The following is a 27182-nucleotide window of genomic DNA, read 5'->3' on the forward strand; positions in this document are numbered from 1 at the left end:
ACCGGTATTTTACCTTAGCAAATACCGTTTTCACGAAATTGTAAAATGCACGAAATACCGATGTATCGATACCATTCACTACACCGACCTTTGATCGTAAATTCCACTATATATTCTTTAGAAATTAAAAATAATTAGGTAATCAGTATTCCTGAAGTCAACCTAGGGGAGCACTTCTCTCATTCAATTTAACCATAGTATTAATTGTTATTAAGAATAGATGGTATGTATCAAATATTAACCAGACTTATTTGTTCCTTAATTTCTGCACTATTCAGTAAGTTACTAGTAAATTCAATATTTTCTGTTGAAAGCAAATTAAATTTCACCACAAATCTTTCTATAGCAGGCAATGTCAAAATTAGGAGGTAAATTAAAAGTACACAGGCAGAAATATGAGTTCTTTGATTTAGAAGTTATTTGTAAAACATTTCACCACTACTCTGAAACTTTGTTAGCTACCTTGAAACCAAACTTAATTTCACATAACCAGAACTCCTTTCTTTCTACAACAGTAATCATTCACTAAATTGTCCTGTGGAATACAATGAGTTTTTCATAAATAATAATTTATGGAGGGATATATATATTTTTATTTATCTTATAAATTTATTAATTATTAATTACTGAAGTGTATTTCCTGAAATGTGGTAGTATCTCACCAATTAAAGTAATTAATTGAAATTAGATGATTAAAATAACTATCATAATGCATAATTTGATTAACGAGCTTATATTATCTACATTATATTATATTTTATGAATAACATTGAGCCAGAGTTATGAAAAATGTTCTAAAAAAATTTAATAGGAGAGTGTTTAATAAGTTAGAGAATCTACTCTTAATGAAAATGTTTTAGAAGAGAAAAAGAAAATATGTACAGATAAGAAAACTTATAACTGGTTTACTGGATTATTTACATCAATAATGGCTTAGCCACAATTAGAGAAGTTCATAAATAACTTTTGTAGAAAATCTGAAAGAAGAAAAAGATTGGGAGATTCAGTTGTTCAATCTTGTTAGAATTTAATAAAAATTTGATTATATTAACTCTGACTTTCTCAAAAACTGGAGAAAATAAAAGTAACAGGTATAGGATAATAGAATAATATAACAAAGAAAGTACAATAACCTACTCATTAAGCTTAAAAGAAAGAATTTACAAAATTAAAGATAAGAATGTACTTACTGATTATGGTTCTTTAACTACTGAAATGGGAATTACATTCTAGATTTTAATTGTTTTGTGAACTTTTTGAGCATTTTTCAATTTTTTTTTTTAAATTTATATAAAAGAAACTAAGTTAATAACAAAACAAACAAGATTCTTGTTTGTCTTAACTATTTGTTTGACGGGAAGAAGAAAGAGAAGACACTGAATCTGTGTAGGGATGATTATGTTAATTCACAAGCAATAAAAAACTCAAGAACTTGATAATTGTTCATGTGGGTTTTTGATTGTTCATTTACAATGCTTATTATTATTTAGGAGATTATACTTTTCCTATGAATTCTCATTTTCTTTATATTTTTACTTACTACTTTTTCCTGGCTTGTTTTGTTTCTCTTCATAATACACATTTACTCTTTCATACTACCCCTTTACTTGACTTGTTAATACACATTTCGTACATTCTCTCTTTTTATGTGTTTTTAACACTGTCTCAAAACACACTTGTTTCTAATTCTTTTGATTTTTCCGTTGCCAAATCTTCTTTTGACAACTGGTCTGTTTTCTTCTCCTTTGTTCTTACAGAGTACTGTTTTCTTGAAATACACTCTTGATGCCTAATAATGAGTGGATTTACAGCACTTTCTTAAGTTACTGAAATTTTTTTAATTAACTACTAATGTCATATAAATAGGTTTAAAATTTATTAAACTTAAATTTTTAAGTGTAATTTTTTCCAATTTAATTTTTTTGAATAGAATGAATTGCTGAATAAAGTGGACATTAATAATAATTCAGAATCTAAGATTTTCATGCAAACTGTATAATAGTGATTAAAAACAAACTTTAATATAAAAAAACAGATAAGCTTCTAAGTAAGATTACATAAAAACCTTTAACAAAATCAATCAATTAAACTTAGCAAATAGTTGAAAATTTTCTTAAAATTACTTGTTAAAGAATATTTGCAAACTAGAATCGTAACTTTTGTTATAAATGTTCCTTCAAAATATTTATTTTTGTTGCCTTTGTATCTGAAAGAGCTGAAGTCATAAAATATCTTGGAAAGGACAAAGCCTAAGTATCAGAGAGCTACTCACCTATTGCTTTCACAAATCAAACTGCAAATTATACATAGATTCTTATACATTTATATATTAATTTGCACGTTGCATTCTTAAACTCAAGGCCAAAGAGAAACAATAGGCAACTGGAAAATACAGTATTTACCTATTTAAAGAATGATTGATTTAGGAGATGAATGGAGTAAATAAATCAAACCACTGTATCAAAATTATGTAACAACCATATTTTCATATATGAGTAGAAAAAATTCAGTTAGGAAACTTTCTTTCTTTTCAGTTATCTTAGTTAACTATATTGTTATTTAGAAATATTAAAACTGCAGTTTTGTGATAATATTAAAATATTTTATATTTATTCATATGTTGCACTAGTGAAATTGTTATACTTTTGTTCTGTAAAATCAGGAAGTGAACTCCTGCTTCTGATTGTTCTCAGCAGGCTTCTGTTGTAACACAGTCAATGATAGGAATCAGGGGTGTATGCAGCTCAAAACGGAAGGAAGGCAGCTTTCTGAATTTAACTTCTTTCATGGGAAGGGTAGTCCATGAGGGGGGTGCTATGCAATAAAACACAATAACAAACAAAAGCAAGAATAAAATATTTATTTAAAATAAAAAATTAATTTTGTGATGATTAAATGCAAATTGTCTAACAAGTAAATGCAATTTCCAACTAATTGCTCCTTGTTAACGAAAATATGTTGTCTGTGAATGTATATATCATAGCTAACTCATTTAACTTGTGTTCACCAATTGTGCTTCTTAGCCATGTTTTAATTCAACAAGGGAGCTAAAAGAATGCTTGATATTACTTGTACAGCACTGTGAAAGCAGTATTAGCACAGCCTTTATAATAATTAAGAAAAACGATGTGCTCTTTTTTAAAAGCTCAATTATGTCTGGTGCTTCCTGTACCTCATTCCACATTTTTAACCACAATTCCCTTTCTCCTTCAATACCTTTTATATTGTAGAAAGTTGAACAAGATGAAGCACTTTCACTCCATTCCTCCAATGAAATACCTCTAATGTTACTCAGATGGAAATTTATCATTGTAAATGCATCAATTTTTATGCAGAAAATCTGACGTCTAAAGATAATATGATGGAATCCAAGTAATGAATTATTAGAGACTTCTCCAAAATTTGGATGGATTTTTGGGTGGCAATTATATCAACATTCAGATGTATTCCAATGTCACCTCCTTCTTTTAAACCGGCAGTTGTGAGGTTCTCCACAACTTTTTTACAATGAATTAGTAGCATGTCAAGAATAGTTTGAATGCGTGGTTGGCTTTAACTATGTCAAGTATTTTCAATTGTAGTGCATTTGCTACGAGTTCCAGTATAGCTGAATACTTAACAATTAATGCTACTGACACAATAAATGAAGAACTGCACGCAGCTGCATGCATTTAATAAGAATTTTTTTCTTGTAGCTACATTTCCTTCTTCAGAGAAGGTCTTGAATCTATTAACAATATCAATGAAGTGATTTTTAAAAAACACCGATGCTCTTGTATTTATCTGACCACCTAGTCTCACACAATTTGGGAATGCTAGCAATTAGCTTGCGTCGTAAAACGGACTCACTGAAAAATGTGATTATCTCCTTAATGCCAACACAATTTCTATTCTCTAGGATAACGTTTAAGTCGTTCACTGCAAGGTTAAGCTTGAGAGTAGATCAATGGAAGTAGAAGGCTTTTTTTACTTTTATCAGATTGCCTACACACCTCCTTCTTTTCCAGACATGGTGGAACATCTGTCAAAGCTAAAATTAAATAATGTCGGGTGCAGTTTCTGTTTGGGCGGAGAATTGCATACTGATGGCATTTATTAGTAATCAGTAGTACTCTAGCAATCAGTACTATTAAAAAATTAAGCCTATTATTATTTTTTATCATTTTTTTATTTAAAAAATGTATTAAATATATTTTGATTCTCGGAATGAAAGCTTGGTGTCGAATGTTGCCAAACATATCTGACCTTCTCTTTTTCATTACTCCTGTTATCTCTCTAAATCGCACATTGCTGTTGACCTAGCATTTTTTTTCTCTGAAAAGTTAAGTGTCAGCCGTTTCCCGAAGTATCATTTTTAATTATATTTTTTAGTGTTTTTTTATTGCAGGCTTGTATACATATTTTTTTATAATTATTTATAGTAGGCTACAATGTACTTTTTACCTTTTATTTTATTTTTACCTTAAAAATTTACAATACTTATGTATATTGTAATAATTACTACAATATATTATTTAAATTGGGGAAAACAACTACCGTACAATAAAAATAATTATTATAAATAAAACTACGGCGTTATTCATCAGAATGTGGTTGAATTGCCTTCATTCGTCATCTTCAGAGCCGCTACCGGAAATGGAAGATGAACCAGATGATTCTTCTAAACTTATAATTAAATTGTTTACGTCCAAGGGAATTTCTCGTTCTATGGCCTCGTATATAACTGCTCTAATATGTTGCACAGTTATTTTCCAGTTTTGAGGGGTTACACTGATTTATTCCTTGCACTGGAATAAACTATTCCATATGGTTACACTATTTATTTCTTCTAATTCCGTCATTGTAAACTTTTTATTATTATTTTCTACATATCTTTGGCATGACTGCACAATTTCAATAGCACTGAGTGACAATGATAGGGAGGAATGCGATGACTTTGTGGCTTGCTTCTTTTGCTATTTCATAAATAGATCTTGAAGGTTTTTATCTGAATAATTTCCAAAACTTTTCCTTGGTCACTGAACGGTCTGCATTGATCCCACGTGAAACAAGCCAATCAATCAACTCATGTTTCCGATTAGCATTAGTGGATGTTTTATCCAATTGCATCGAGTGATATGAATCATTAACCATTACAATGATGCTAACTATTTCTTTAACGTTTAAGGTTTAACTTTTTTAAAAGCGTATCTTTGAACCATTTTGTGAATATTTCATTATTCATCTCCGTGTGGTATTCGGTCATTTTCTTTGATTTAAACATTAATAGCGCTTCATTCACAACCCGTCAATTGTTCCGGCGTGACAGACAATTAATCTTCTACCTCGACAATAGATACAGGCATAGTGCCTATTAGTACCAAAATTTCGTCCTCATTAATCCAAGTTTCGTCTAACCATACGATTTTATTAAAATTTATAAAATTTTAAATAAATTTATAAAAATTAACAGTCTTCATTTGCTTCAGAAAAATACTACCATGAGCGACATTACTCCTTTTTCAAGTACATTTTCCTGCTATTAATTTTTTGGTACTCGAAGTCGATATTATGCAATATTTTTAGTAAAGACAAGTATTTTTCCGTAAAATAACTCAACCTCCCGAAGAGAAACTAATAACTTTTTTGTTGTTAGATATTCTTTCTTCGAGTAGTAGTTGTAAATGTGTCGGTGAATGGCATCAGCTGCAAAGGCAATTAAATCAGTTACTGAAGAATCTCTTGGTCGTTGTTTGCCATTCTGTTAATTTGGATGAACCTTTCCAAAGACCTCCTTAGTAGTACTGGAAACTGTATTCTTACTAATTTTAAGAACAGCAGCAATACGTTCTCTAACTTTTTGATAAGGAATTAAAGGTTCATTCTTTTCTAAAATACTTTTTGATTCATTCTCAAAAAACTCTCTCACACCGCAGACCATTTCACGCCCTTGGCTGTAAACCGTTATACCCCGACAAAAACTGCCCTGTCAAGAACAAGGTGAATGACAGGCCTGCTTCTTTTTGAAGTCATTGCAAGACAAAAATCGCTAAAACCAAGTTAACTAATGATTCTTGAAAAATATTATATACGTTCTACAGTACATAAAAATACTTTATAAAAAACGTACAGTTGTATGTACAGACTAGTGCAATTTCTGTCAGTTATAGTTCCTAAAAGTACTGTTTTAGATTTTTTGTGAAAAATGCTGTACAAATGCAGGAAGAGTTAAATACGACACAGACAACCTCCACACAGTAGCTAGTCAACGACTACGGTTGCTGAGAAAGTGGTAGTGCTATTTGACAATTGCGGAATGATGTATGTATTTGTTGACAAGACCAGAGCCAATATCCTTCCACCATTTCATTAAAAGAAAGAGAGCAATTCTTCAACAGACAGAACCAAACTTTAGATAATATTAGTATAGTTTCTTTCAAAATGTTTAATTTTAAATTTTTCAAAAATTTGTTATTTATATATTTAAAATTGTTTTCCATCTTGGTAGGAGGAAGCTGCCCCCTTGCCCTTCCCTTCTCTGGATACACCATGACAGGAATTCATTAATTCTACCCCCAGATATGAGTAAATTCTAGATGTTTGAAATTATAACAAATGTTAACATGGCTGTTCTAATATAACTGAAAAACTGATTTTATTAATGTGTGATGACAAATGTTTAGCTAAGAGGAACTAAAGATAGAAACAAAAACTCAGAGAATGGATTGACACCACAGTCAACAGGCACAACCTCACACCCACAAGATACCAAACATCAGACAAAAATCTCACTACATATTCCAGGACATCCAATAATCATACAAAAAACATACCTCGTGCCGCACACTCCACAGATCACATCAAAGTCAGTCAGTCACATTCAATAACATAAACAAACACCTCACAGAAAATCTAACACTACAGCATACTTAAACTTATGGGTCACCATCAGACGCAGGAGCAGAGTGCCCACGACCTCATCGCACCCAGGCGACCCCCACACGTACAGGAAATCCCATAGGCTCTCAGCCGCATGCCTGTTCACCCCCACACCCTCCGACGACCCCTTCTTCTACCCCTGCGAGACTCCTCCCAGTCATACAGCTCCTCTATGATCTTCCTAGCAAACCTTGCTACAGCCATCCAGTTTTCCGTGCTTTCCAACATGATCTGCTGCAGTTCCTCTGGGAGGAATATTTCCCTTCTATCTATGGTGTCCAATAATTCCCTCCTCGCATCCTCAAATTGGGGGCAGCGAATGAAGACATGATATGCTGTCTCTTCCACTCTGATATCTACATGCCACTCTGACATCTATATGTTCTTTTATCTTAGCTGAAATAGAAAATAGGAAGATCTTCATAAATTTTTTTAAGGTAGGACAAATTTTGAGAAAAAAGTGGCTGGAATATTTGAATTTTTTAAGTTTTGTTAATACATGGTATGTGAGGCTAGATTGTACTGAAGACAAAAGAATTGCCACTGACATCTATATGTTCTTTTAATTTTTCTGAAGATAGAATACATTTTCACAAATAATTAAAATTTGCAATAATTTAATTTTTGTTATTTGAAGGGGATAGGAGGCTAGAAGTTTTTCTGAGCCAAGGGGATAAAAACAACCTGGACACCATTGTTACTTCCTTGTATGAAGTAGAGGAAGTACTGTGATTGCAAAAATATTCTGTATCAGATTTCAACGGAAATATCCATTTTGACTAGTTTCGGCGTGACATCTGTACGTATGTATGCATGTTATGTATGTACGTATGTATTTCGCATAACTCAAAAATGATCAACTGTAGAATGTTGAAATTTTGGATTTAGTACTGTTGTTAACATCTAGTTGTGCACCTCCCTTTTTGATTGCAATCAACTGAACCAAAAGTGTCCTTAAAAGCCCAAGAATAATTTGGAGAAATTTGATAAAATAATTTGGATTTTGGACTTTTTCTTAACTACACTAATAAGCCCTCATTAAGAGCTTTTCAACGATAAATCATAAGAAATCATAAGGGGTACTTGTTTTCATTGGTTCCAGAGTTGTAGCCAAATTAAATTTTAATTGATGAAATACTTGCATCCTAAAAGGGAAAGGCACATTGGTTCGAATCACCCTTCATCTCCTTTTTTTTAACTTGTTTCCTTTTTAATTATTTTTTTAACTTTTTCTTTTAATTTAAATAAGTTGATTTATTAATAATTATTAACCAATAATTGTAAAAACGATAACTAATAATTCTATAACAATAAAAGAAAAAAAATCAGAAAGTTTTAATGAAACAAAATTTTATGTACTTTTAAAAATGTGTATATGTAATTTATTAGGCATTATTATATATCTGTATATGTAATAAATTGGTGAAACATCTGATTATTTAATATTAATTGAAAATTATAATTTAGAATCATATTATTTTTGGATTTTCTAGTTTAATTTTATTTAATTCTGAAATTTCTGAATTAATGTTTAATTATAAACAAACCAACATACTTGGCGTTTATAGACCTAGAAAAGGCATTCGATAACGTAGACTGGAATAAAATGTTCACCATTTTAAAAAAGTTAGGGTTCAAATACAGAGATAGAAGAACAATTGCTAACATGTACAGGAACCAAACAGCAACGGTAATAATTGAAGAACATAAGAAAGAAGCCGTAACAAGAAAGGGAGTCCGACAAGGATGTTCCCTATCTCCGTTACTTTTTAATCTTTACATGGATCTAGCAGTTAATGATGTTAAAGAACAATTTAGATTCGGAGTAACAGTACAAGGTGAAAAGATAAAGATGCTACGATTTGCTGATGATATAGTAGTTGTAGCCGAGAGTAAAAAGGATTTAGAAGAAACAATGAACGGCATAGATGAAGTCCTACGCAAGAACTATCGCATGAAAATAAACAAGAACAAAACAAAAGTAATGAAATGTAGTAGAAATAACAAAGATGGACCACTGAATGTGAAAATAGGAGGAGAAAAGATTATGGAGGTAGAAGAATTTTGTTATTTGGGAGGTAGAATTACTAAAGATGGACGAAGCAGGAGCGATATAAAATGCTGAATAGCACAAGCGAAACGAGCCTTCAGTAAGAAATATAATTTGTTTACATCAAAAATTAATTTAAATGTCAGGAAAAGATTTTTGAAAGTATATGTTTGGAGTGTTGCTTTATATGGAAGTGAAACTTGGACAATCGGAGTATCTGAGAAGAAAAGATTAGAAGCTTTTGAAATGTGGTGCTATAGGAGAATGTTAAAAAGATGGGTGGATAAAGTGACAAATGAAGAGGTATTGCGACAAATAGATGAAGAAAGAAGCATTTGGAAAAATATAGTTAAAAAAAGAGACAGACTTATAGGCCACATACTAAGGCATCCTGGAATAGTCGCTTTAATATTGGAAGGACAGGTAGAAGGGAATAATTGTGTAGGCAGGCCACGTTTGGAATATGTAAAACAAATTGTTAGGGATGTAGGATGTAGAGGGTATACTGAAATGAAACGACTAGCACTAGATAGGGAATCTTGTAGAGCTGCATCAAACCAGTCAAATGACTGAAGACAAAAAAAAAAGTATATGTAATAAATTGGTGAAACATTTGATTATTTAATATTAATTGAAAATTATAATTTAGAATCATATTATTTTTGGATTTTCTAGTTTAATTTTATTTAATTATTCTGAAATTTCTGTTTAATTTTATGTGCATTAAAGTTAACTACAGAGTGACTGAAAAATATAACCTCACAAGAGCAACATCTACACCGAGACATAATTGCTCAATCTTTAATAAATTGCAAAAAATTCTTATCTTTTAGTTCATTACTCCTCTGGTATTGTTGGACAATATTCTCTCTTAGTTGAAGTTGATTATCATTTCGTTTATTTGTTTTTTGTTGCCAGTCATTTAATCGCTTGTTGGCTTGGTGTAATTCTTCTGAGGTTAATTTGTATACAGGTTCTCTAGTTTTCAAATCTTCTCTCTCTTTATATTCACCATCCTCTCTTAATCATTTTATCCTTTCCTCGGTTTTAATATTTTATTGCTCTTTATATTTATATCTTCTCTTAATTTTTTTATTCTTTCTTTGGTTTTAACATTTTCTTCCTGTTTATGTTTATCATTTTCTCTTAATGTTTTTATTCTTTCTTTGTTTGCAACATTTTCTGATCTAGTAATAGGAGTAATTAAGGGACTTTTACTATATCCTAATATTTCATGAAGATTGAATTAATAATTATATAAATATTTGATGTTAATTAAAAATAATATTTCAGCAATTGTGTGACTGTTCACTTTATTAAAGAATTAGAGGAACATTCCTCATTTTCAAATGAAATAAGTTTAATGAAGTTCAGCAAAAAATGTGTATATGTAATTTAATAGGTGTACAAGGAAGTCATGTGGTGTCCACATCAAATTTCTTTTTAAGGTTTTTGTGAAAATAAAACACATTTTAAAAGTAAGAATGGTTTTGTAAATTATAATATTTAAGTTCTGTTTAACTAAAAAGGCTAGAAAATATGAACACCTTAGGAAACAAGATGGATGAATCGCTTCTTCTACGAATTAATTAATTTATGCTTAACTTACAACATGTTATGAAAAAAAAAAAATTATTTGAATACCACAGTATTTTGTTGCTAAGTTAGGGGTGTGGTAGTTAAGGCCTATGGGAGCATGGAATCCTGAAAATCTTGGGCATCTCTGTGCATTTTAATATTTTCTTATGGTAGAACCCATTAAAAAAAATGGTTTCAATACTTGAACATTTCAATTTTTTTTATTGAGCAGGCTGGGAAGACAAATCCTTTTAGAATTGAAAGTTGTGAATCTTCATCTTCTATAAAACGTTTAGCTTTCTAGAGGATTGAACATATTTCAAATTTGAATATTACAGTAATCTTTTTTTTATTAGGGGACTGGGTGTAGAAACCTTTGAGGAACAAGAGTGTTAGTATCTCTTGGAAAAATTGTTTTTAATTTTTTGGGGGGGTAAAACATATGAATATGGTTTTGATATTGTAATTAGTTTAATTTCTGTTAATTGTGGGAATGTAGGGAGAAAGAGTTATTTGGAAGATAAGCATGGCTCTTCTAAAATATGACTTTCAAATTTGATAAAGGCTGAACACATTTCTGAAAAAGATTTATTTTTGTTAATTTGACAGTTAGGGAGGATAAAAATCAGTGGGAAGCAAGTAGATATTGCCATGAAAGAATATCTAAGGGGGTTAAAATTAAAAGGATATATGAGGGTTTATATAATTATATAGTCCATAACTTTCAGGAAGATATAAGACAGTAAAGGAATTTTTCTTGTCTGTGTAGTCATTCTTAACATTATCTTGCACAGACAAATTCTAAATATTTATACAGTAGTGTATATAACAAAAAATAAGTGTACAAAATATATAAAATATTAGTATACAGCACTAATAAAATATGAACACTGTTATTTTATATGGCAATAACCAGGCTGAGCCACAAATACCCAAGAGCTCAACACAAGAAATATCTTGGAATGTCAGTTGAATATTTTAATCAAAAATAATCCCATATTACATTTATAAACAAGAAAATTTATAAAAAAAACACTTAGTTTTTTATTTTATTAATAATTTTCGATCAAACCTTCTGCAAAAGTTCCTGTATTAATCTTAACGTCTAACAACCTCTTCTATCATGTTAGTAAAATAAAATATCTATAATGCTAAAACACTTGCAATAATGAATAAAGAAAGTTTTTAATTCTTCAAGGAAGTTGCTAATAATTAATTCCAAATGATATTTTTTAAGAATATGTTACATTAATTTGAAAGTACTTCGTTTACAGAGTTTAACTATTATTACAACTGCTATTTTTTAAAAAAGGTTATAAAATAAAAAATAATAATTGGTTACAAGTACATTATTTTTTAGTAATACTCTATTAGTATTTTATCAAAGTATAAATCAGTTAATGTGATTAAGATGAAATACTGGTATGAAGTTTAATGTAGGAAACGTTTACAAAAGGGTTTAATTAAAAACCATGAATGAAATTAAAAAAAATTATGTTATATTCCCATATAATTTTTTTAAAATTAAGTTTTTATAGTTACATACTTTATTAAAACTGAAATTGAAGATTTTTTTCAATGTTCCATTAATTTGAAATCGATAATATTTTTTAATAAGTTTGTAAAGTAGGTATGTTTTATAAGTAACACTACCATGTTAGTGGTTATGTTTCATAAAGTGATTTGTCATATTGTTCAACGAATTGAGAAACAATGATATTCGGGGATAGAATTCATTTACAAAAAAAACTAGAATTTCTAATTTTATTAATGTCTTTAAAAAAAATATAGCAATTCACTTTATTATGACGAAATAATATCTGAACTAAGTAACGTTTTCAGCGTCAAAACGGCAATCTATATTTCAATGTATGTTGACTATACATTCGGTATTTTTTTGAATTTTTTCAGCAAAATTATTTACGGAAAGAACAGAAATAACTGCTCTGAATTGGCCCGAATTTATGAGACTATGCAATGTAGCCCGTAATGTAAGATTTACCTTTGGAGAACCTGACTAAATATTTTCAATAAAGAAAAAATTGAATACTCTTTTACACATAGCTTTATTGAATTTAAATAAATATGTAAATAATCACTTTTTAAATTACATGTTCTTATTTTACTTAAATCAATATTTTGTATAACACGAGGGATGCTGAACCTACTAACTGATAGAATTGTGTGGGATTGTTGGTACTACTGTGGGAACGTGCTGATTTTAAGTAGGCAGGCGCAGTAATCCCAAAATGGATTCTGACGAAGGGGTATATATTTTACTTAAGTATTAAAAAAATGTAAATAAATAACGCGACTCTGATAATGGTCATTATTTATTTGATTACTATCAAGTGTTTTAGTATAGTTGGAAATTTTATTTACTTTAGGGGTAGTGTTTGGTAAACCAGTGTTGCCGGTTTGATTCACGTTATCAGCTGCCTCGTAAATACTATTTTTACTACAACAGGTACTGAATTGGAAACATTGTCTCACGTTGCTATGTATTACGCATGTTAATGTTTTAATTTTTTTGTTGATTTAGATGCATATTTCCGTTACATATAATTTCTGTAGGATCAGCTACCTCAACAGAAGTTGGAATCTTATACCGAAATCGTGTTTAAAATTTGTTTTCGTTTTTATCACTTACCCCTTCCCTCTTCTACTTACGATTCCTTTATCAGTCGTTATACGTAATGTTAGTTTCAGAACATTGAGAAATAATATTTAACAGAATATTTTTAGTATTTTATGGGCATCTGTTATGTAATTTGTTGAAATAAAGTGCCGCTGGTAACACCTGTTGCTAAAATTAATATTAAGTTTTTTCGTGAAATATATGGATTTATTAGTAGAATATTAACATACACTGGCTCTTACTATTCTCAAATGACAATAATAATAATAGTTGGTTTTAGAAGATGAATCTGAAACATGAATTTTTCCTTGACGCTTTTCAGTATTTACATTTTTATCAAATTTACAGTCCAATAGTATCATACTAATTTTTTTCTTTTGCAGTTTTATGTGTAGGTTTTTATAATAATTGCATTTGATATGTCTTTCATTTGTATTTTGAAGTCTTATTAAATTGTGTTAAAAATATGATTAATTTATTTAAAAAAAAAAATTCAATTGTTTGCTAAGATTATTTGTACATTTTTTTATTACTTGTAATTTTATTATTAAAACTAAACGTTTGTAGTTGTAAATTGGCTACTATAATATTCTGCTTGTTTTGCCAAATTATTTTGTTATATTTTGGTTTAATTATGTTCTGCTATAAAATTATTTCTATAATATTTTACCTGTCACATCCATTTAATTATATTTTAATCATTTCCTTTTCATAGACCATTTGGTCTCTGTATTTTGTAGTGGCATATCTTAGCAGGGAGACTCCTAGACCTTTAATGTAATTGTTCCCAGTGAAGGTTACTTGTATTTATTGATAAATAAATGAAATTTATGATTACTCATAATGAAATTTAATTTATTTTCCTCTTATCAGTTTCTGTTTAGAAAATCTTGGTAGTGTTTAACTGTTTATTTCTCTCTTATTTATTATGTAGTGGTTTGTTCGTGAATATATGAAACATAAGTTGTCATAATAGTAGTAAACTGATGTATGTAAATATATGTGATTGCTAAATCTGCTCACATGAAATAATTTTTGTTATGAATTTTATAATTCTTGTGTGGAAACATATTATTATTTGTAATAATAAAAAACCCTATTAAAAATGTTAATTAAATACACCTCTCATCAACCAAGTAATTTAAAAATTCTTATGTTATTTATATCTACTGATTATGACTGTTCAATAAAAAATATACTTATGTTGTTATTGGCTGTGTATGTTCTATTAAGGAGTAGGTGAGATTGACATTTGTTATGTTCATATAAATTTGCTAAACTTTACCAGAGATGTTTGTTTTCAGACACGGAAAGTGTTATGACATGTGTTTTAAATAATCTAATATATTTGGTTTGTTATTTAAGAGTTGCTAGTTTCATTTAAATATGCTTTTTTATTATTATATTCTGTGTGGCAAAAAACCAAATTAGTTGCAATTTAATCATAATATACAAATAAATTTGAACAGTGTGTTGGTGAAGGTGGCTAGATTCAGCTATAATAAATTTCACTGGGAAAAAATATTTGTTGTATATCTATTTCCTTTATTACAATTTGTGTTTCACCAAACAGGCAATTTTACTTTTATTATTTCAGTTTATGATTATAGTGTGTTTAAACATTATTTCAGTTTCTTTTTAAGTGTATTACTTTTGAGTACAATGTAGCTACGTATGATTTAATATATTGTATCTGATCAAAATATGTTACTGATGACTACAATATTATATAAATGAGAATGCAAGTTGTACTTTACATAAGGAATTATTTAATCCTTTTTTAATGATAAATTCTGAAATAAACCCCTGCTTCTAAACATATGTAATAAATAAATTAAAAAATCGACTATTATTGCTATAGCATATTTTAAGAATACAAAATAATACCATAATAAAAATAGTTATAAGTAAATAATTATTATTATACCATTCTTTGTGGCACTTGTCCTCTCATCTGGAGCTCCTGGGTTTGAATCCCGGTCAGGTACAGCATTTTTCGTACGCTACATTTCCATATCCCATGCACAAGCTTCTAGCTTTTGTGGCAATATCAAGCAAAAAAAAATTTAAGTTAATACATAATCAATTAATGGTTTAGAAATTAAAACATTGATAATATTAATTACAAATTACTATCCTCAACTTCCGTCACTTTTACAATTGTAAGTATTAAGATAAAGAAATGTTATGAATTGAATAAGATACATCAGTAAGGTTGAAGATTTAATTATATAAGATATGATCTGTATGGCAGAGGTTATTTAAAGCCATGGTGGAGATTATATTTTAAAGCCTTGGTGATTATATTAAGCCAATCTCTGTGGCAGAGTGGTAGTATTTCGGCCCCAGGTTCGAATTCTAGTAAGAAGACATGACAGTTTTATACGCTACAAAATTTCATTTCCAAATTCCCACGTGTACAAGCTTTTCAGAGCTTCTATGGTAAATTAATTCATAAAAATAAAACAAACAAGATTACACGTTAGGGTCAGGCAATGAATTATAATCTGGAAGATTATCATAGGGTTTTGCTTTATTTAAGCTACAGTGAAATATTATATGTGTATCTGATAAGTAACTGTACATTTTTAGTAAAACCTCAAAGCAGATCTATAAAGAGGTCTCATTGTAGGTATCGTTACAGGAAAGATTTTTAGTACATTCACACATTTACCTTTTTCTTCAGAAGAATGTGCAGTAAGAAAATAATAAATGGTGAAGAACAGAGTTACCAGTAAGTGCTGATAATGAATTTAAAAAAAATTCAGTGAAAAGAAACCACATAGTTGGAAGTCCACCTCTAAGTGAAATTTATGTATATACAATTGCCTATACAATATAAAAATGGGCTGTCAGATTTTTGTTTGGAGTCCACAAGTATGATTTTTTTCAATCTGTATTTAGTAAATTAAAAGTTCCAGTTTTTATATGCATTATATTAATAAATATGTTAAGTTTGCTTAAAAAATTAGCTATTTATTCCTAAAAACTAACTTTTATACCTCTTTCAAGCCAAAACAGAGGTGTAAGGTAAGGCAAAAATCTGCCGCAAACTATAGGAATAAAATTTGAGTACTTACAACAACAATATGTTTTGAAGTCGTTTCCCCTTCAGTATAATTATTCCATCATTGGTCATCTTTAAGTCTTCAGAAGAAATATTTTAACTAAACAGTGATACATGTATGCACCACATCCTTCATTTCTTGGGCTGAGAGGAATCAGCAGCCTCTTAATATTTCTTTGAGTGGACCAAATAGATTGCATTCTGAAGGTATGAGATTAGGACTACATGAATGATCAGCTAATGTGTTAAACTTTACTTCCTGGATTGTTGAAAACTTATTTTTAACAGGGTGAACAGCAGTATACAGATGGTCATTATCAAATAGCAATTTTTGTCCTTTTTGTAATCAGTAATCCTTGGTGTTTGGTTTGAAATATTGGGTTCATTTAGTCAATAAGCATTTCAGTGTAATAAGCACTGTTTATTTTTGAGTTCCTTTTGTGATAATCTGCATTTTGTTGTGCCCTAAATTAATTGTAAGTATAAGTCTTTCTTTGATGGTTGGGTTTTGAACTTTTTGTTGTTGGGCAGTTACGAGTGTTTTTGTATTCTGTAGTCTATCATTTGTTCTCAGATTCAAAGTAGTTGATCCTTGTTCTGTTGCCAGTGATGATTTTATTTAGTATGTCAACTTCATTATAGTAGTGATTTAAACATTTATTTATTTACTTTTTCCAGATGCCCAACATGTAACTTGCTTTTGCAATGTTGTGAGTTGTTTTGGGACCTGTCATGAGTAAACTCCATTAAAACCCAGTTGTAGTGGATGATTTAGTACAAAAAACGATGATTTACATACATTTGCAACTTCATCAATAGTTACTCTTCTGGTAAACAAAACCATGTCATGCACATGTTTGATGCTGTTGTCATTATTTACTGTAGAAAGGGTACTAGAAACGTTTTGCAATATGACTCTATTTTTTATAAGTTTTCAAAATAATTTCCACCATACATTATACATTCCTCCGTCCTTTGAAATCAGTCTTCAAAGATACCCTACCAAGTTTTCTCAGAGATTCGGGCACATTAATCATCCCAAGCCCTTAGGAGGTCAACACTCATAAAATCTCTCCCTTTCAGTCTGTTCTTTACCTGTCATAATAGCATAACCAGGCCTTGTTACCTGTCCTAATACTGTTCAAATAGGGAGATTTCCCATTTTCACATTTTTTTCAGCATTTCATGGCACTATGAAACATGATATGCCATCTGATCGTCAGTCAAGTTATGTGACACCCAAAGGGTAGAAAGCTTTCTAAATTGAATGTGATCTCACAGAATAACATGAACTGATGGTGCATTAATGCTCAAGAACACTGTTTGGTGGTACATCATATGCCTTTCTGACATGAGTGTTTTTTGTATGGCAACAATCCTCAGTCACAGATGAAGACGGTCAACCTGACCTTGGAGCATCTTCAATACCAAAATTGCCTCTTACAAACTGTTGGTACCAATTAAATATTGTTGTACAATTAGGATAAAACTCTCTAAGTACAGGTGTCATTTTCTCTAAACACTGATCAACACTTAACCCAAGTACAAAATTGTAAGTCGTAATTGCCTGGTATTAAGTTTTTGACCATGACAACATCACTGCCTCGTTTTATTAACAGTTAAACAATTGGGACCTGTTTAAATACATGCTAACTAGTAACCGCCATTGGTTATCTGTTTCTTCACTGAAAAAGTTTCCTAGTGGCCTTTGTAGAAGAGTGACCATATCCCTTTACTTGCATAAAACCAGTGTGACCATTTAAATTTTTAAATCCATTTGTTGACATTCCATTACAGCAAAACATTAACCTTGTACTGTACCTAGATGAAATTTCAGCACCTAATCCACCTGATCACAAAAAACAAATCACTGACTCCTGCTATCTTTGGTGTTAACAGAAAGCAGAGCAGTCATGATTATCTTATGTTTGCCATAAGGCAACTGAACTAGTAATGTCCAATGTTTACAACAGACATTCTTGCCTAGGAAATAGTAAGCATGTAGAATGCTGCCAACATACTTCCAAATACAACAGCATTGAGCACAAATTTTTACTTACTCTCGTAATTGAAAATTCATCAATACATTCACAGATAATTTTTTAAGCTTCTTTTGTGTTTTTGCTCTTTCAAGTTGAAGAAAACGTTCTGTTCAAGAAAGTTCTGGAATTTTTATTTATCTGGTAATAAATGCTCAATTTCCTCATTGAAGTCGATCTGAAATATGATCTTATGTTTTCTTATGATTTTGTTGTTAGCAAATGTGCTAAATTTAATTTTTTTGTGACGTGTTAAAATATTTACTGGAGTTAATATGCTGCTTTTTCAACTTTACTTCTAAGTCATAGTCTCAAAATAATGTACTTTCTGCATTGCTTGCCATCTTTTTTCCAATATTCCACTTGCATGGTAGAAGGCATGGTAAAATTCCTTTTACCATGCCTTTGTTTTTGGTGGCTGTTAGAATTTAATAGTTAACTTGCTTGTGAGATAATTTCATATTGTAGATTTTGTTAGTTATTTTTATTTTAAATTTACCGGACTTTATTTTCTTTGCTTAACTTCAGTTTATTGACATCTTCCACTTCCTGCAATAGAAGAGGCAATTCTTACAGCTCTCGAGGACTAAGCAAATTTATAAACATTGATAAATTTGCTTCTTTGACTCAACAAGCACATGTTATTTTCACAGTCTCAATCTGTTAATACATCCAAAGACAAAGTTATTGAATTGAAGTTTTTGATTACTATAAATAATCTGTTCCTTTTTGATATTCATTACTTAAGAATTTAAATTATGAAAACACCTACAAAAATTACGAAAAAACTTATATGTTTAATACTTTTTAGGTAAAAGCATTCCTGTTACTTCATAAATTAAATTACAGCAACAATAGGGTGTACATTTTGTTACTGTAATAGGCACTTCTGAATTTTTCTAATATTACTAGCCGGCTCTCTTGCCAGAACTGGGACCCTTGAGGCCACAGGACCTACCCTAGGGCCACAAAGCTAGTTTCGCTTATCATTCCTGTCTACCTAGAAGGTCCACCGCCTGGACTCCTGCACTATTTATTATCCTCTTAATTGCGAGAATAATATTGATATATAACTATTAAAGTGTTCAGGCTTTATAGAAACCTGAAAAAGAAATAAGTTACAAAAGACAGAAATATAGTAATTGTGGTAACTAAAGTACACATAAGTATTTGACAATGAAAGATTCATAACTTATTTTTTTACCATGGTGGCAGAAATAAAATAATGAAGTAAAAGGATTAATCCTTTTTTTTCCATAATGAATATCTTTAATTCATAACTTCGCCGTCTTTGAGGGGAAGAAATAATGATTATTTTTAATATTTTAACTTTCAAGGGAGCTAGGGTCTCAGTCTATGGCATACATAAAACCTTCCCTGAGATAACGAGTGTATCCTGAAAATTTGAAAGTAATCGGTCGGTTGGTTCTCGTGTAATGTGAGAACAAACAAACAGACCAACTGTATATACTTGCACATATATTTATTAAAAATATCTCTATTGAAAAATATTTTGGGAGTGGCTTGCCATAAGAAAGGAGCATGAAAATTTAGCAGCTTGCCACCTAGTGGCCCAAATTAGAACTGCAGCACTGTAACGAATTATTTATTAATTACATGTTTTAAAAACTTTCTCAGTATAGCCTATGACACCCTGGATTACATAATGAAGTTACTGTTAAAATTTGGTAGCAATTAGTTAAATAGTTCTTGAGATTTTTGCTAATATACAAACGTTTCCTCTTAACATAACAGGTAGATTATGCAGTTTATATACCTGCTTTAATTGAAAATATCTATTCAAGTCAACTAATAGTTGACTTGAAGTTTTTTTTTATAACTCATTTGAATATATGGAGTAGTGAGTATTCAAATATATATATAGGAATTCTAATTTAATAGTATGAAAATTAATATGATAAAAATGAATTTATTTCATGTAGGTTGAGAATTAGCTACTTAAAATCCACTAGGGTAGGAATTTTAAAAATTACACTGCAAACACACTGTTAGCTCTTTACACAGCATTGTGGTTGTTATTCTTTTTAATTTTTTGTTACAAAGATTACAATATTTCTGGGACATTTTATTTTGTCGATATCAGTGGTTCATACATTTTTTATTGAAGCGTGAAACAAAATAGCCACTTCTTGATTTCATCCCACAATTTATATTCATGCATGTTCTATTAAGAGGATCAACTCTGCCTTTTTTTTTTGTTGTGTGTGCAATGTGTTGCCAATTGTTTATGCATCTTCTGTATTCTCTTGATGCTTGTTTGAAAGAATTTCTGATCCGTTTTATTAAATCTACGATCAACAAATTCAATTTATAATTCTTGTTTTTCTCATCTAATGGCACCGTAACTCTTAGTTTATAATTACTTTGAAATTTATGGAATTGTAAAAAACCAATTATCCATTGTACAGTTTATGTTAGAAATTTTCATTAGCTAAAAATTTTCAATGGAAGTCTCAGCAACAGAGATTTAGTCTGTAGCGTCATTACATAATGTTATTATTTTAATATGGTTATTTTCTAAATTTTGTGTTCTATTATTCTAAAAGGAGAGATACTCCTAAATCCTATAAGGTGATCACCAGCTTTACCATTAAAAACTCACTGTGCATTTTTAGAATTTTTCATGAATGAATCCCATATTTCTTTATCACTGTTAATTTGTATTCAGACATTTAAGCCTCTCTCATAGTTGTTTTCAGTGTGTAGACAGTTTATTAAAAAATTTTATTTTTAATGACACAGTATTAATTGCTATCGTAGGAGTGATCAAACAAAACATTTGATGACAAGTAATAGTCTTTGTAGTGATTAGGTAAATAAGTCAACTTAACATGTAAACTATGCATTGTTAAATGAAAAAGGGACTTACGCATAGGTTCTTAGTATTTTTCAGGTTTGTAATTTTTCTATTACAGCGTAAAAGATTATTAAATGACTTTTTGGATCATCTGTTTGTTTATTAATCAAGTTATTTGAATTTTGGAATATAAGTTATACATTTTGGTTGGTTATTTTTATTACCACTACAATGATTGTAGTCATGTGAAATTGACCCGTGATGTCTAAGTAACCAATTGTTCCCTTATTTTCATTGTGTATTCCTATTCTGGGTTCCATTTTATCATGCTATTACTTTCATCTTAGATCTATTATATGCTAATGAGTTTGCAAAGCAATGTCTTCTTCCTTTTTCATTGTACTTATACCATTTTCTGTAAATGCGTTTTAATCTGCACAATATTTTTTGTCACTTGTAATTTCTTTTGATTTACATTGATATAATGTGTTTCTTATTTTGGTGTAATTTTAGTATTATGATTTAAAAAAAAAATGTTTACCAATAATGAACTATTACAATGACTATTTTGAGATATAAAGAATGCCCAAATCTTATTTTCATGGATTAGCTGCTATGGAGCTAATGCATGAAAATAAATTTCATAAAAATAATTACTGAATGATTATGTTTTCTCCAATCAGTTTTCCAGGTACTGTTGGTTCTGTGTGTGTGTGTGTGTGTGTGTAGGCAAATGCAATTACCACTGCCAGATTTCCAGGTCTAACATAGCTGCAATGTAACTGTAAATGTAGCAGTAAGCATGTAGTCTGGTCAACCACTTTTCATAATGTATGAAAATAATTAATTACTTTGAGATTTGTATAATCTTTAGGCTAGATTAGCTGCTTTATGAGAAGTTTTTATCCTAGATGGTTATGTTGTGAAAAAAGTATATTTTTTATTTCATGTATGTATTCCGTACATGGACATCTGCAAAATAAGTCACCACTTGAATAAAAACAACAGTTATTTTATTTTCGTATCAATATTTCGGAAGTCTTCAGACTTCCCATGCAGCTTTCTGGATTCAGGGCCTGTAGGCAGCTGTGTCCCTTGTTTGTGACATGTGAGTGAGGTGTAGTCTTGTTCAGACTCAGGACGACCGTAGCTGAGATGTGAGGTTAATTGAAACCTAACCACCAAAGAACACCAATATCCATGATCTAGTATTCATGTTTGAATAAAAGCAACTAACTACCTTTATTAGGATTTGAACCTCAGAATTCTAGACTTTGAAATCAGCTTATTTACAATGATGAATTTTATCACTAGATCAACCCAGTGAGTCAAAATGAATGATGGAAAGCTGTGTCATCATAGACAAAAAAAATAATTCAGTTTACTTCAGGTCGGGAGTCGGTAGAAGGCATTTAATACAGAAGGTGTGCTCATTGTCTTCCATTATTATTGGATTTGTTACAAATTTTTGAGCTGTTTTTAAGTTAAAAATTTTTTTCCTTACCTTCAAAAAAAAATAAAATCTTATCATTCCTATCTTTAATGAAAGACTGAGTTTGATTAAAACATTCATTGCAATTATTTATGTTATCTTGGTTATTTTTAACTTTGATTAAGGATTGACTAGAGACAGGTTCTCTACTTATTAGTTTGCTTTCTAAAAATAAGTTCTTGAAGACCGTGATTGAAAAACTTATAGAAAATATTTATAGATGGTATTTCACATACATCAGTTTCTTTATTTCTGCTAACTCTTTCCATCATCTTCATTACAAGAACTTAATTGTTTTTCCTTAATGAAGTCTCCGAAATTGTTATTTTTTTACAGTTACCTGTATATCCACACATTCTCTATCTCTTTCTCTCTTCAGATTATGTAACATTATTTATTCAGTCTTATAAAACTGTTTGTTCTACCCAAATGTATAAAAATAATCTTAAATACAACATACATGTAGCTTAAAATGGGGTTAAGATATGTTTTGAATAAATCACATCACGATGAAACATTGAAAAAAAATTAATGACTGACATATTGTTTTGATTATGGCAGTAATGTATGCGATGAAATGAAATTCCTTAAAAGTATTTGCAATAAGCTTTATTTCATGCCATCCTGTTTTCACTGCGGAAGTTAATGATTGGAAGGATAGCTGTCAATTTTGATGGATGCTTTAAAAAAAGGGTTACAGTGACATTTTAATGGGAAAGAAGTATTACTGAATTAGAAAGAAAAAAACATGAAAATCTGCATAATTTATTTTAGTTGAACTCGACACTATTTTCACGTGTAATTTGCACACACATATTATAATTCAACAGTGAAATCATTTGATTAGAATTATGTACCATTATATTGATGTTTTATTGTTAAAGATAATTAGATCTTGAAATTTTTTTATTTTGAGAATTTATATATCATTCTAACTGCATAAAAGGATGTAAAATTTAATCTATTTTTTTTGTTTACAGGGAGTTTGATACAAATTCCAACAGATAAGCCAAAAAGTTCAAGAAGTCGTCTTACTAATTTCAAATCAGAAAAAGAAACAGTTCGTCAGTGTTTTCTGTTCTCCAATCATCTTATTATTGCTACAAGGCAAGTAGCCTTTTACCATTTACCTTTACTTTTTAAAAATTATGTCTTCCTATTATCTCAACCTTGCTCAGTTTTATTTTAATTAATGTAAATACAAATTAATTTGTCAGCTTATAATTTCAATAGTGTTTATTTTTTTATTATACCTGCATTCATACTTATTTAATGGAAGTAATTAGTTGTATAGAAATTAAGTGTTTGATTGTGATCATTTATTATTATTTGCCTTACATAAACAGAATTCTGTGATTGCTGTTCTGTTCTATTCATTTCTATTAATGAACTTTGCAGATATCAAATGTCGTCCCTTTATTTTAGGAAAGGGAATTTTGTTTGTTTCGTGTGACTAAACTCAAGTGAATCCACAAAGTTCATATTCATAAGTTAGTGGATGTAATTTTAGTCATCCTGCTATTTCTAATATACATGAAGAAAAGTCAGAAATCTGGCCTTCAGGAAACTGGGTTTAGTTGTAGCTATCTGCCTTGTATGTGTAGAGTTACAACTTGATGAAAAAATAATAATTCAAAAACCAAAATTGAGGAGTTGATTAATTACAAATATGAAAGGAAAGTTATTTTCCACTAAAGCCTCTTACACAAACTATTGGAAAGGGGTGGTAACTTGGTAAAATGATAAGGAGTTTTGCTGGGTCTCCACTTATATTCGTACTTGCTAAGGATGTAACTTATAAAAAAAATTAAGAAAATAAAAGAGGCATGCTGTACTGTTTTACTAGTGATGACATGCCTACACTAAGTTGATATGTGTCATAGTAAAAATTGTAAATGTTGTAGATCATAAGTATACTGAAGGTTGCATCTCAATTTTGATGATGAGTGCCTGTGGCACCTAATTGTAGATACAATTAAGGCATGTAAAAGCAAACTGCATATACCTGCAAAATAAATTTAAAATTAACGATTCAGAATTTGGTGGTAACCTAATCTATTAATGAACATCTTAACAAAATGTCTCTCTGTAGGTTATGTTGGTGGTGATGAGTACAGGCAAATGTAACATGCAGAATAATAAAATCAGTCTTCCCTTTACATAGAACATGCATGGTTTTGAAATTAAGCTTCCAATTTGGATTAATATAGATTGGATTCTATAAGATCTTGTAGATTCTGTAGGAAATGTGCATGGCCTTTTTGTGTTAGGTTACTCCTTTTTTTTTTGATAGGTACTCCTTATAGGCAATTGGTCATAAAGGATCACACCAAGGTATGTTTGTATAGTTGTGTCAATTTTTATTTTTTAGATAATTGATTTATTACATAAACTCAAAGCTTATACTTGAGAATATGAAATTAAATTTTTTAGTGTATAAAAAACACCAATTCTTACTGACACCTGAAAATGAATCAGATAAAAGGCTGAAATACTGTTACTTTACTGTGGTGGTTGGAATTTGGATTCAGCCATGGAGGTTGGATTTTCAGACATTTAAACTTGGACGTTAGTGCCTTCTTTCCTTTTAGTAACTTGGTGTTCTTTATATCCATTAGGAAGCCTTAATCAATCAGAGAGTTTAACTATTACTCACACCAGCAGTTTTAGAACTTCAATGTGTAAATGTCTTTTAAGCAATGTTCAACTTCAACAACACCATTACGAAGGATGACTTTTCTGTAATAAGAAAACTTTGAAGGATCCTAAGGTCATCATCATCTGTGTGATATAACTGCTTTAATTAAAACAAGATGGAGGACCATCTCAAATTACTAAAGCACCAAATAGATTCCTAGAATGAACTCAGAAGCATTGTTTTTAGCCATGACTTGCTTGATGAATAGCATCTTCTGTTTTTGTTTTTAAGATGAAAGTCATACTGATCACCCATTAGAAGATTTCTAGCAGAGAGTCTTGCATTTATTCTTTGATTCAGAACATTCTTTAATACTCTTCTAAGATTAGGAGAGTTAGGGATTGATACAAATTGTTAAGCATTTGATCTTTGCCCCATTATTTTTATCTAAGTATTTATCTTCTCCACTCAAGAAGAATGCTAGAAGTTATATCAGTAGATGTCAAATGAAAAACAGTAGTATCTGTCATTGAATATAGCTGCAAAAATAATTGAAAATAATATGATGGAGTTTCTTTTTTAAAACATTTAATGAATCTGGTTAAGTTTGTCATTTATGCAATACAGTTTTATGTAATTTTCATTGCCAACTATAAGATAAAAATATTGTAATGATATGAACATCACAAAGGAAGATTGGATTAATGCTTGCTTTAAAATCATATTAACGGAATGACCATCTGTTGTTCAAGTGGTTATGTGTTAGCAATAATATTTAAAGATTACAATTACAAGTTCAGCTGTAAAAGCCTGGTATTGACTTACAATTTTACTATCATTGCTTGTAGACAAGCCTTACATTCTGTGAACATCATTCATATAAAATAAACAGAAGAATATTACAGAGATAAATTTATTACTGATGAAATGACTAACCTTTATTATTCCTGACATTATTTATAATGAAGGTAATAATTCTGACTGAAAAAGACAAATTGAAGAAAATATAATTAATTATTTATATTTCCTTCTATTTCATTAATTGTAGTCTTGTATGATAAAATTTCCTTTATTATTAGTATGTTGCTGTAGAACTAATTATTAAATTAACAGTTTTTTCTTTACCGATTGTGGTAGTTACATAAGTACAGCAGATGCATAAATTAAATTTGCTGTTAAGTATAACTAATGCACTGGTCTTTAGTAATTATCACAAAAATCTTTACAGGTTTAGTTTTATTTTTATTAACTAGTATTGTGACTTTGTATTTTTTTTTTTTTTTTGTCTTCAGTCACTTGACTGGTTTGATGCAGCTCTCCAAGATTCCCTATCTAGTGCTAGTCGTTTCATTTCAGTATACCCTCTACATCCTACATCCCTAACAATTTGTTTTACATATTCCAAACGTGGCCTGCCTACACAATTTTTCCCTTCTACCTGTCCTTCCAAAATTAAAGCGACTATTCCAGGATGCCTTAGTATGTGGCCTATAAGTCTGTCTCTTCTTTTAACTATATTTTTCCAAATGCTTCTTTCTTCATCTATTTGCCGCAATACCTCCTCATTTGTCACTTTATCCACCCATCTGATTTTTAACATTCTCCTATAGCACCACATTTCAAAAGCTTCTAACCTTTTCTTCTCAGATACTCCGATTGTCCAAGTTTCACTTCCATATAAAGCGACACTCCAAACATACACTTTCAAAAATCTTTTCCTGACATTTAAATTAATTTTTGATGTAAACAACTTATATTTCTTACTGAAGGCTCGTTTAGCTTGTGCTATTCGGCATTTTATATCGCTCCTGCTTCGTCCATCTTTAGTAATTCTACTTCCCAAATAACAAAATTCTTCTACCTCCATAATCTTTTCTCCTCCTATTTTCACATTCAGTGGTCCATCTTTGTTATTTCTACTACATTTCATTACTTTTGTTTTGT

The 27182-nt window shown here is 30.0% G+C and overlaps 1 protein-coding gene across 1 annotated transcript in view; it reads left to right on the forward strand.

The window, feature by feature from the left end:
• LOC142317735 (ras-specific guanine nucleotide-releasing factor 1-like) overlaps positions 1-27182 on the forward strand; it is a 526102-nt gene that overhangs the window by 345922 nt on the left and 152998 nt on the right. Inside the window, exon 13 of the mRNA XM_075354282.1 lies at positions 23581-23707. Within this exon, the coding sequence (XP_075210397.1) occupies positions 23581-23707 (127 nt within the window). The remainder of the gene's footprint in view (positions 1-23580; positions 23708-27182) is intronic.

The sequence above is a fragment of the Lycorma delicatula genome, chromosome 1 (assembly GCF_047948215.1).
Source record: "Lycorma delicatula isolate Av1 chromosome 1, ASM4794821v1, whole genome shotgun sequence".
NCBI classification, from domain to species: domain Eukaryota; kingdom Metazoa; phylum Arthropoda; class Insecta; order Hemiptera; family Fulgoridae; genus Lycorma; species Lycorma delicatula.